Consider the following 12,897-nt stretch of genomic DNA (forward strand, 5'->3'; position numbering starts at 1 on the left):
TCTTTCCTCCCAGTGATGCCAGCAAGATTCAGTTTGTTCTAAAACAACCATGAAGACCCACTGCGGGGGCTGCATTCAACCCCACAAGCTCTTCGAACATCTACTGTGCAGGGCCTAGCGCCTTCCTAGCTATCACCTCTTTAGTGACAACTTTCTGACTGTCTCAAAGATAAGCCTGCACGCGCTACTAGGAAAATGCGATTGAAAGGCAAGTACAACCAACAGAGAGCTGTGGGCTCTTGATTCGAAAAAGAAGTTCCTTTAAGCAAAAGTTTAATTCCTTCGGACTCTATTCCTTACATTTTGCATTTCGTGAGATGGGGAAAGCTTGCCTTAATACTTTCTTGGAAGTCCAGAAGGCTGGCTGCTTTAGACCTTTCCCCTAGCACCAACCATCCCTCAGGGCCAACCGGAAGAATTAAACTTGGCATTTCCTAACTGCTGCACAGACGCTTCTCACTTACTTACCACGGAGCTGAAGGCACTCACCACTCCACGTCTCTCACTGGCCTAAAAGGCCCACATTGGGCATCTGATAGAAAGCCCATGTTTGGCATCTGATTCAATATTTATGCACACAGAACGTGAAACAACACAAAACAGCCGGCGTGGATTGAGTTAGATAAACACCACCCTAATTTGGCCTGTTGGAAACTAGGGGGAAAGGGGGAGCAACTGGTTCAGGGGATACTATTTTCAAATCCCATGGTCTTGCTTCCAGGTACGATGGGAACTTGAACCAACAGTAAAGCCAAGCTCTGCTGCTGTGAGTAGACACATGGATAATAACCCTTGCAAAAGCGAGCTCAGATGAAAAGGTTCTAGAATTAGATAGTGGTGATGGTTGCATGGCTGTGAAGAAATCAAAGATAGAGTTGTATACTTTAAAAGGAAGGAATTTTTATGGTACGTGAATGATATCTCAACAGTTTTTTTAAATAAAAAGAATCAGAACTACAATTCTCTATGGGGCTTCTGGCCCTTCTCCGCTATAAGCTGCTGCTCTAGCAAAACACTTCTGCTCTCAGGGGCAGGAGAGCCTGTCAGCTCCCCTGGGGGCACCAAAGCTGTGGCCCCGGGGTCAACCCCAGCTCTGCCAAGTTCCAGCTGTGTGTCCTTGGGAAAGTAACCCTCTCTTACCTACCTCACATCCTGGACAAGTCTTAGGACCACCTCGCGTACAGCAGGAACTCAGGACGTGCTGACTGTTAAGGTTCATTCCTGCAGGAGAAGCTTAAACCACGGCGAGTAGAGGCCACTACTTTCCACCTCCTGAGATCACAGCATATCCCGGGGAGGGGGAGGCATCAGTTGGAGGTCTTTGGAGGCTGGTACCAAGCCTCATGTCTAAATTTCCCCGACTTAAACCTTGAACCATAATTGGCACCCACACCTTGGACCCCACTCCTGACTTTATCATTTCCTCACTAACTTCTGCGTCCTTATCCCCAGCCCATCAGAGATGCTGAACTCGGTTGACCCTCAGGAGACACTAAAGCACGTGCTCTCTCTCTCCAGGAACAAATGATCAACCCACCCCGGTCCCATCATGCACTAAATTCTCACCTCGCTTGGATGTGTCGCTGATCTCTATTTCTATTCCAAATTCTATTTCTCTATCAGACTACACTGTTTTAGGGAGTTCCCTGGTGGCCTAGTGGTTAGGATTCCGTGCCTTCACTGCCGTGGCCTGGGTTCAATCCCTGGTCGGGGAACTGAGATCCCACAAGCTGTGTGGCACGGCCAAAAAAAAAACAAAAAAAACCCAAAAAAACCCAAAAAGACTATACTGTTTTAATTATGGAAGTTTTACCATATATTTGATGGTTTGTTGGGGGAAGCCTCCCTTTTTAAAAAACTCACTTTATAAGTTTCTTAGCTTTGTGTTCATTTTCTTACATGAACTGTACAATTACATCTTTTTTTTTTTGGCCACGCAGCACAGCTTGTGGGATCTTAGTTCCCTGACCAGGGATCAAACTTGGGCCCTCGGCAGTGAAAGCACCGAATCTAACCACTGGACTGCCAGGGAATTCCTGTACAGTTATATTTTCAAGTTGCACAACAGAAATCCCATGGAGTGGAACTTCATTTAATTTACACAAATGTGAGGGTGGGTCACCTACTCATCTTCTTCGGGTGTGTGGGTTTTCCCATTCAGGGGACATGGCGTGTCTTTCCATTTACATCTATTCTTATGTCCCCTGGTCAAGTTTTAGACAAAGCTTGTTCTTTCTAGGAATTTTATGAGTTTTTTTAGGATCCATTTTCTGTTTACTTTTAATGTGTAAGAAAACTATCGATTTTTCTTCACTTAGTGGTTAGCTCCCCTGTGGAACTATTCTGAGTTTCCCAGTTGTTTCCCATGGATGCCCCACAAAAAGACTATCTGTAAAGGTTTCTCTTTTCTAATGTTCCTAAGAGCTCTCGCTCCATTTTCTTATATAATCGTGCTTCCTGAGTGATGCTAAAGAGTGGGGATGGAGGTCACTCAGTGTTGTGCCCCAATGTAATGGATATAACAACTCTAGAAACAAGCTAGTTCTTTACACTTGCTTTCCAAATGAAAAAAAATTACAAAAGCATTTGACTAATAGGAAACCTGTATATACTAAGAAAAATTTAGAATGTTCACAAAATAGAAATTGCTCTTAGGAGTGACTAGACGTCACTACGACACTCTGGCCAGAGCTCATGATGACAGAAGCTACTTATAATGCTGCTGTCAAAGGCCAGCACGTGGAAAAAATGAGGACGTCCACTCGTGTGCCCTCACCAGAGGCTTTGTCATCAGAGCTGGGGACAGCTGCGTTAACTAGGCCCTCGGCTTCGGAGGTGGCAGCCCAGCAGTTACCACAAGGATCCGACATCCCCATTCCAGTCCTGGCCCTCCTGGCTCCTGGTCTTGGCTGGTATTGTCTCCCAGGCGGTAGACAAGCCATGATTTAGATACAGAAAAAAAGTCGGTGTGGGTTTCAGCTTACTGGAAAACAGGGGTCACCATTCCCATTATAATTCTGTTTAAATGCCAGATTGCTCTACGGAATGTTTTTGGAGATTACACTAAGGTTAACTGCATCTTAGCTAGCTAGCAGTCCCTCGCATCAGTGGTATGAAAGTACAGCAACTTTACTTACAAGTTCATCATGTCCTGGGACAGCTCATCACTGAAGCTTATTTCCACAGTTGGTTTCACTTGGAACTGGCAATAGAGGAATTTTAATGAGTTAGACAGGGAAAGGACACCCACACAGGATTTAAAATTTTTTTTCCAAATAGGTTTTCAAAAATCTGGTATCTGGTTTGGTTTCAGCACATTTTTTTCATCGAGCCTACAGAAGCAAACAAAGCACTAGCACGCCATCAGCCTCTTCAATGAAAATGTATTTCACGGTAACACAAGGTACACATCGTGCAAATGAGGCATCACCAGGATCACAATGGTGCTGTGAGGTACAACGGATTGCAAGAAAACAGACATTTAGCAAAATAGGGCTGTAAGAAAGATGGCAAGGCGTTTTTTTGAAAGTCAGACCATGCTATCATTTTCTATGTGCTTGTCATAAAAGGGATTTTCCCCGATATTCATCAAGATCCATGGCACTGTATTATTGGAGGCATGTATTTTATTTAGTATATACACATACACAAACGTACACAGTTTCCATAACTAATACAGTCTTACGCTGTAGCTGGTTTTAAGAGCACATGAACAAGATTACTATGGAGACTTTTTTGTATCTCCTGGTTGCAAACCTCAGTCAGAATTATGGATCTTTCCAAACTCTTTATTGTACAAGACAAAAAAAAAAAAGGTTTCAAAGAAGAAAAGGTTATTTTAATCTGAAAGTCACATTTCACCACAAGAAATGAAGAAAACACATTATTATATGGCATAAAACGTGTAAAGTATACATTCTACCGTCATTTGTCCCCCGTCCAGATGTTTTTATGTTCAAGCTCGTTAAAGTGACATATTGGGTCCAGTTCAGGGGCCCCTGTCTCAGAGCACTATGCTTTTCATTTGTACCTGGTTTTATTAGAGTAAACAAACAAACGAAAGCCCCAAGAGCCAAGAGAAAAACAACAGCAACAACATGAAAAGCAACCACCTGGGCAGGAGGTGCACAATTCATTCAGTCCAGAAGCCACTTGAAGGTCTGGAGTGACTACAGCTTGGAGGATTTAAGGTACAACATGAAAAGGTCCTTGGAGATTCAGGTGCCCAAGTCTGGAGGAATACGCCTAAGAGAGCAGACGGCCTTCCACGCGGTTCACTGGCTCCCTTACTCAGCCAGACTCACTCCGCTAGCCGCCCAAGGAGCAATGGGGGGCAACACATTTTGCAGGTGGCTAAGTCTAATAATAAAACACGGCTTCTTGATAGTAACTTCCAACAAAGAAACCCCAGAGATGGGGGAAATGTTCCAGAATTTCTTCTCCTTCTAAACACAGACAGGGAGATATGCAGCCCAAGTTTTCAGTATATGTTTAAGTAGAGTCTGGGTAAATGTCTAGGATATTTACAAGAAAAGACATCTAAATGTTTATATGCTCCAAGTCTGGGGATAAGAATGGTTATAAGGTGACTTTCCAAGCCGAAATCACACGGGTTATTCAGAGGATCACTATGATAATAGAGTACAGGAAGTGCTTTATCAGCAGCTGAAGCTCATAAATAGAAATGTAACATGGAACTCTGCTAAAGCCCGACAAGGCCAACGTCTCAAGGGTCTACTGAGAGTGGCCAGCATTTGACATACTAAGTAGGAATACAGTTACATTTTGATTTAATAGTTTGGAATCCAGCGGTTAAGGACGACAGAAGCTTCTTCAGAGGGCCGGCAGCTCAGATTTGACTACCAGCAGCTTCATGGGTTCTCCAAACGCCACCTGTGGCAATTCAAAACCAAAATCAGGTGAAACCAATGGAGAGACAGTATTTTGCAAGTTGTAGCATCTATTCTCTCTCACTAAAATGATCACAGTGTGGGACTTTCTACCTTCTTGGTAATTGCATTTTCCTTGGCTTATAGAGTCTCTCAACGGAAGTGCTGCAGCATTTTGTGTAGGACTATTCTTTTAGGGGGTCAAATTTTCTTTTCGCGGGACTGTCCTAAAACCTGCAGGACGTTTAATGTCGCAAATGCCAGTGCTGCCTCCAGCCACTGTGACAACCATCCCCAACACCTTTCCAAACACATTTCCAGCGGGGGCGTTGCCACCTCTGGCTGAGAAGAATTTGATAACTAGACTTATATGACAGATGAAAATACACAAGCAGTATGAATACAATTATTTAGCCAAGATTTTTTTTGGACAGGGATTTTGCACTTCTTTTAGTTAGAAATGTAGGAAATAGATTTGAGAAGCCATGAACACTCTTCTAAGTTTTGTGGATTTTCTGGTCCTTAACTGATAGTGAGGTCAGTGAACCGAAGGGTGCAAGGTATGCTAACAACAAGAGAAATCTCTTACTAAATATTAATCCATGTAACTGTCAGGGAAAGAGAATACTCAGGTGAATTTTTTAAAGTGTCCAAGAAGGCAGCTGCTCTTCCAAACCAGGGAAATGGTTTATTCTAAAAACTGCCTGTCATGCATTCCATCTCATGTGTGAAAGGACCACAACTGCTTCCCCAAGAGCCAAGAGAAGCAAACTCCAAAATGCACTGTCTACAGCCAACAGCTGAGGTCAGGTAGAAATAAGTATAGGAGACACTGTGACCTCGGCCGTGTGGCCTCCCCAACCTGTTTCCTCATTTGAGAAATAGAAAGGTTGGACTAAATCATATCAGTTATTGAAGTTCTGTTATAGGAGTGGAATATCATAAAAAATAAGGTGACTGAGATAATGCTGAGAATAGAAAAATTTAAGTCTAAAATGGGAGGAGCAATTGGAATTAAGTTATGAAAGTATTTGATGACAGATTCTAATTATGTTTTTCATCATTCAAAAATAAGCCCCAAACTGAAGTAAATCCAATATGAGGTGAGTATAACTAAGTACACACAAATCCAGTGTTTATAACCCATAGATATATCTTACTCAAACAAGAAGCTTCTAGAAGCACTTCGGCAAGAAAAAAAGGCCAAAGGCAGGGAACGCCTCAGGGCACAAACTTCAGTTCTTCCCCCCCTTACTCCTTCAGGTATGATCCAAGAACAGATGTTTGCTTTGAAAGAGTCCAGAGGAAGTCAACAGAACAGCAAACCATTTAGCCCAACACTCACCAATGTATACAAGTGATTCTAGATAGGATGTGGGATGTCACTGAATAAAACTAGGGGGGAAGTTCATTTTATTAACACTACCTTGCACCACTATTACAGCATTCTCTCTTTGTCTGTAAAAAGTTGCTACTTGAGACAGATGGTTGGTCAAACTTTTAGCCAGTGCTTCTACATGCACCCCCTGCCCCGAACAGCAGGGGTGGGCACGCTGGGGTGGCGCAGAAGGCTCTCAGATGAGGATTCACTTGAAATCCATCTCAATTCTTGTACATACCATGAGTCCACATTTGTTTGCTTTTTGTAAAAATAAAACTGACTAGGAGGCTGAGTGACGTTTATCTTATCTTCACAAACCCCAGTTGGAGAGTTACAGATTTAGACTATCATCAAAAGACTGTACCTTTCATTAAAGAGATGTTGTATTTGTCAACAGAAGGTGTTCAGAGTATTTTCTTGGCCAGGACTGTTAAATCCTTCGATCAGGTTTTTGTTACAGTCATCCAGGCTGAGATTTTCACTGGATCTCTTGGGGAAAATGGGGGGGCCAGTGAAATCTAAGAGATCTTGAAGTGCTCGGGCATTACCAGTTCCATTTTGGTCCAGAGATACCCCAGGAATCATTTCACTCACTGGTGAAAATTCTGGGATAGAGATAAGCTCTTCTTTTGAAACAGGACTGGAGGGGGAGGGGGAGAGAGGGAGGGAGAGAGAGAGATGGAGAGATAGACAGACAAACTATTAATTCTATTTGTCATATTTTGTTATACTACTCTTCTTTTCTAGAGAAGATGGATTTAGAGCCAGAGCTTGTGTGTAACACATTATGAAAGATACAAGTTAGATCAAGTCTGAGACACTCATGGAAGGGAAGCGGATTTGAGACAGGAGGGAAGGGGGCAGGGCACAACCTTTAAAAAAATGACATAGCCCTTGAGGCTACAAAAACTGGTTAGAACCGATTAGACCCAAGATGGTGGAAGATTCGACTTCCCTTAGACCCTGAGCCTCATTATACCCTCATTATAATACATTAGCATATGCTAAAGGACAACGCACAGGCGCCATGAGAGTTCCGAGGCTGACCATAAAAGGCCAAAAAAGTAGGTGGTGGCCCAATTCCTGGAAATCCCCGCCCCCTCTCCAAAAGAGTTGGAATAATCCTCACACTTGTTAGAGTATGAAATTACCCAGCCCATAAAAACCAACCCCGCCATATTTCAGGGTCACTCTCGCCTTTTGAGACTGACCGTATTCTGTCTATGGAACGTGCATCTCCCAGGGCCTCTCACCTTCTGAGATGGCCTGCACTCTGTCTCTGGAGTGTGTATCTCCCTAAATAAACTGGCTTTCCCACTTAGTTGTTGGGGCAGAGCCCCCTTGTCTGCCCACTTGTATCCCTCACAAGCGTTCTATATTAATAAATCTACTTCTTGCCTATCACTTTGCCTCTCGCTGAATTCCTTCTGCGCTGAGACATAAAGAACCTGAGCTTCATTAAGTCCTGAGACCAGGTGTGCGATTTCAATTAAAAGACAGTGGGTTTGAGCCCCAGCCCGTGGGTTCAAGTCCCATCTGAGGTGTGTGGTTTCAGATTGAGCAGGGCTGCGAAGGCCAAGCTCACGCTGCCCATGGGAAGCAAGTAAAAACCCGCAGGCACCAGCGCACTACTACAGAGAAGCCAAGCACTTCCGAAACCCTTAAAATGGGAAATGCAAACAGAGCCAATGCCAGAAGCTGAAAGTGAGCTGAAGGGGGGGGGGGTCTAATCACCACGGGGTGCCTTGGTGCAGCCTCTCTCTAGCAGCACCGCCTCTGGGGAGCAGCTTTCCCTCCCCAGACCTCACTTCCTCCGCTGCAAAATGCAATCAACAAGCGTTTCTCCCCCCAGGCGACCACGCGGGGAAGACTTTGCGGGAGCCACCTGGAGGACGTGCTCAGCTGAGGCCAGGAACATCGTTAGCAAGGACCCCCCGCCACCCACCCGGCCACCTGCAGAGCTGATCTCTCCCACGGCGCCCTCGCTAAAGTGAGGCTTCCACTCCCCCGTCCCCCCCACCCCACCCCCGCGGGCCTCGTCTCTCTCTCTCTCCTCTCCCTAGAGGTGGAAGGAGGAGTTTCTCGTAGTGTGTCAACCAGAGGCCTAGCTCAGATGAGTGGTGGGCTGGGATCTGAGGTCCCCTCACCAGGAGTCTCTCTGAACAGCCAGAGTAGGGCTGCTGTCAGGTTTGTCTGGTTTTTTTTTCTTCCTCCATAAGAGCTTAGAGAAGAATCTAGAAAAACGAGTTGAACTGCAGAAGCTCAGATGATCTGTCTCCCTCACACTGAGCCTAGTTAAGGGGCAGCAGCTGACCTGACGCCACTTCTGGTGGCCGGAGCCTGGGCAAACTGCTTCATTAGTGGGAACACCCGCCCCATCTCCGCCTTGCCCACCTCCATTCCCAGGGTTTGAACAGCTGGTCAGAGCAGGCGGAGGACAGAATGGCGCCACGAGCTTGGGCGCTGCCCCCAGGAGTCACCCTTCTCCAATACAGAGGTGGCCACGCCAAGAACGCAGTGCACACACAAAGCTCCTTCACTTCCTTGAACCATGGCCAGTGCCAGGTCTCGTCCCGCCCCCCCACCCACCCAGAGGCAGAAAGAATAAGCACAACTGCCTCAACATGGCGGCGGGAGGTATTGTGTTATCCTTTAAGACGCCCCAGCAGTTCCCTGTCCCCCTGGGGGCAGAGTGGCACCACTTACAGGAAGTCTGCCATGACGGTGGCGGGTGGTGGCAAGGCCTGAGGAGGCCCTACTCTCAGGCTGTGCAGGACTCGCTCTCCTGGTGACAGGGCAGCTGGACCCTGGGTTTTCCCATATCTGGCTCAAGGCCAGGGTGCACGAGCTGGGATATTTACAGTCAGTGTGCCCTGGGAAAGGCTCTGCTCCCCACCTGCCTCCCCCCAGACTGAGGCTGAGTATTCACAGGCAAGGAGAGAAGTGTAAGCTCCGGCAGGCTGGAGCTCTGGCAGAGCTTGTGCAAAATACTGGCATTCCCTCCTGTCACAGAGAGGACCCCCAGCCCGACTGCCCTGCACTGCACTGTTCCAGCGCCTCTGCCCCAACCCCGGGCTAACTGAGCTCTCCTTTGGTCCAGGATTAATTTGCCAGGCGATGTTATCCACAAACACATACCAGTTAAGAATTCCTTAAGTTGTTAGGATCTGAAAGCAAATTAGTTCCTTATCAAGTTTCCAATGACAAGTTTACTTAAACATGAGACACTGGACACAGTGAGTGGGCCCTTTTGGTGCCCCACCCAGATCCCCTTTACTTGTGGTTGCACCCACCCCCCAGCTGCTATGGGCTCACAGCTGCTGCCCTTCCTCTGGACAATTGCCTTTGGCTGATGGGAGCATCCCCACCCTGGGTGCTCCACAGTCGATGGCTGACAAACACAGTGCCATGAAGGCCGCCTCCCTTACCGCAGTCAGACCCCTCTCTGGTGGAAATCCATCCTCCAGAGCTCCACTGGGACCAGCTGAGACCAGATCCTTGCTTAGTGACTCCCCCTGCCCAATCCTGCTTCCCTCCCTCCCCTTTCTCCTGAGAGCTCTCTTCTGATAAATCCCATGCCCTAGAATCCCTGTCCCAGGCTCTGTTTCTAGGGAACTCAACCCAAAACATGGATATTAATTATACCACTGTTAGCTTTCCTGAATGGCAACCGTGCCTACTATAGGTGTGTACAAAGATTTGGGTGTGGAAAAGATGAAGAAATCAACTAAGAGGTGGTGGCGGTATCTGGGGAAGACATGAGGCTCAAATGCAAAAGCAATGGACTTACCTCACATCCATAGACTGAACTTCTTCGGTTGAATCATCCAGACTGTTTGATTTCCCATCAAGGGCGTCCAGATGAACAAGTCCCCCACCTGGTTTAAGTCCATTAGCAAAAACATCCTGGGGGAAAGTCTCTGGGGCAGCACGTTCCACACCATTAACCTCCTGGCAGGTGTTTAAGCCATTGATTTCTGATGGAGAACACAAAGTCATTCTGTCAATCATAAAATATCCCAAACAATGAAATAACAGGGGAAATATCTATAGAGGCAATGAATCCTCTACTTTACCAACAATGCAATATCTTTTGTAAAAAGAACCCCATGTAGTCACCTTCCCAGCGGGAAGAGATGACAAATGACATCATCAGTGTCTGTGCAGGGCTCATGACCCACCCGGGACGCTTGGTGTCATATGCTGTACAGGTCCCCAGGCTCTTGAGCCACAAGGCTAAAGAGAAATGTGAAGAGTGACTCTGAGATGGGTATGCGTTTTCTGACTTTGGCTGCCACGAAATAGTCCAACCTGAGGAGCTTTAAGTATACATGACAGAAAAGAGCTGGACTATCCAGAACTCTGGAAGGCAGAAGAAACTGCCGTAGAACAGCAGAGTCAGTTCTTCATAGAACCTGACCAGCAATTAAGCTTCCCGGAAAGCAGCCCAGCCAGCAGATGGCCTGGCTCCGGCACTGGGATTATTAGAGTAACTGAGGAACCCGCCGGTTTCCAAGTGGACCTGACAGACCTGTGCTGGAGACAGAAACTCCACAAGGGAGGGGAAAGTGCACAGGCCCCTTCCAGTAATAAAGCTCTTAGGACCCGTGGGTGCTAGCCCCACAGGAAGCGCCATGAGCCCTCACCTCCTGAAAGGAAGAACCTAAGAACCAGACCTCACGCTCACCTATTTTGTTGGGGACAACTGGTTTTGTCTTATTTTCCACACACACAGCAGGCTGAAGCTCCACTTTCGGGTCTTCTTTCTGAAAACAAATAGAGGGAAGGTTGGCTTTATGTACAAAGATAAGTGCTTTTGAAAAGTATCAGAGGATATTTGGAACCATGCTGGGCCAACTGTCTGTTCCACGGTAATTCTTTGAATTTTCTGAGGTTATTACAAATCAGCTATGTTTCCCTTATTAATATGCCACCATTCTCTTTTTTTACCTGTGTACTATAATGCTTCTCCCTGCATCCCTACCCCCATTTCCCTGAGGACATTTTTTGTTATCACCCCATCTCTGAAATTCCTCTCTTAGACTCCTCTTTCCTTTCAGGGACCTACAGCCTCCTTAATCTAGCCAGGAACAAAGCAAGGAAGAGCCCATTTTTTTCTGGTTAATCCTCTCTGAGACCTACAATGTCACTGAATATATCCCACCATTCTGTTCTTCTCAGTACATGAATTATGAAAATGGTACTCTGAATGCCTACCTTCACTTCCAGAGACACATCACTCTTCCTTGTTCTCTTCATAATTTCATCTATTCTCTGGGAACCAAAAAGAACCAGGTAAGAGGACTACAAGACCAAAAACATATACAAGTAAGCCGGGTCTATATGCAATTTCACATTCCTCACAAAACTTGTAAAAAAGAAACATCAGCAGAGGATAATGTGTATAGAAAGGTTTTCCATTGATTTTGCAGACATACACCTCTGCCATACGAACAAGGTCAAATGCTTAAGGAGTGAACTAGTAAGTATCTAGAATCAACAATTTATATCCCGTCTTTCTCCTTCCTCTCCTTAAGTTACCTAGAAATCAACAAATCACTACCTGCCATTCAAGAGGACCACCCTAAAGAAAGCCAAGCTGAGGTGCAGAAGGGGAGGCCACAGATTGGACACCATGAGAACGGACCTTTATAATCAGCCTCCTTAAACCCTTTACCCGTCATTAAACGGCCTAAACACCCCAATTAAAAGACAAAAACTGTCAAACTGGATTAAAATAACAAATCCTGACTATATGCTGTGTATAAGAGGCATATTTATAAGGACACACATAGGTTCAAAGTGAAAAAATGTATCATGCAGGTGCTAATCATAAAAGGGCTGACAAAGTAGACTTTAAGAAATATTACTAGAGATAAAGAAGGACGTTTCATAATGATAAAAGGGTCAATTCAATGGGAAAATTTAATAATTTGAAATATAAATCCACCTAACAGTAGAGCTTCAAATTATGTATATAAAAACAAAAATGTATAGAACTGGAAGGAGTAATGGAGAAATCCATAATCACAGATGGAGCTTTCAATACCCTTCTCTCAGTAAATGAAAGAACAAGATGACAGAAAACTAATAAAGACACAACAGTATGATCAACGAAATCAACCTAAATAACAATTCTAAGAGCACCGTACCCAACAACTGCAGAACATAACTGGACTCACTTCCTGGCCCTGCCTCCCCCTAAGTACTCCTGATCCCTTAGCCCTTACCTTCTTCCTCTCCAGTCGCTCCTGTTCAATCTGTAGCATGATCTGCTCTCTTTCTAGACGCATCTGTTTAGCTGCCTCCTGGGCCTTTGCTTCTGCTGCTTCCTTCTGGTAGAAACATGTAAAAGAAGGGATAGGCTTTACTAAGCTAAAGAAAACGCTCGTTAATTCCCTGGGGGTTGCACCTATTCCTCCACCTCATCATCTACCCCAAAGTGGGTGCTGCTCCAATATTCAATGTGGATTTACACAGCCTGCTCTATGACACGGCAGACATGGTTGGGTCTCACTCATAGGACCTCGGTCCACCATGCAAATCACCTGCAGACAGTCTGCATACAAGGTCAAGGTCTTTTTGTGTCTGAGGGTAGTCTCTGGCCATGAGTATGCATGTGGCTAG

The 12,897-nt window shown here is 45.6% G+C and overlaps 1 protein-coding gene across 7 annotated transcripts in view; it reads right to left on the minus strand.

The window, feature by feature from the left end:
- Window positions 1–3,661: 3,661 nt before the first annotated feature.
- MAP7D2 (MAP7 domain containing 2) overlaps window positions 3,662–12,897 on the minus strand; it is a 97,793-nt gene continuing 88,557 nt past the window's right edge. For 6 of the 7 annotated variants that reach the window (XM_061178544.1, XM_061178543.1, XM_061178541.1 and 3 more), the window contains 6 exons: window positions 12,501–12,605; window positions 11,488–11,544; window positions 10,958–11,036; window positions 10,061–10,247; window positions 6,635–6,910; window positions 3,662–4,893 (listed from right to left, as the gene is read on the minus strand). In XM_061178544.1, the coding sequence (XP_061034527.1) occupies window positions 6,661–6,910; window positions 10,061–10,247; window positions 10,958–11,036; window positions 11,488–11,544; window positions 12,501–12,605 (678 nt within the window). In that variant the 3' untranslated portion in view covers window positions 3,662–4,893; window positions 6,635–6,660. The remainder of the gene's footprint in view (window positions 4,894–6,634; window positions 6,911–10,060; window positions 10,248–10,957; window positions 11,037–11,487; window positions 11,545–12,500; window positions 12,606–12,897) is intronic. The other variant, XM_061178542.1, reaches the window with a different exon arrangement.

Source organism: Eubalaena glacialis, chromosome X, assembly GCF_028564815.1.
Source record: "Eubalaena glacialis isolate mEubGla1 chromosome X, mEubGla1.1.hap2.+ XY, whole genome shotgun sequence".
In the NCBI taxonomy this organism is placed as follows: domain Eukaryota; kingdom Metazoa; phylum Chordata; class Mammalia; order Artiodactyla; family Balaenidae; genus Eubalaena; species Eubalaena glacialis.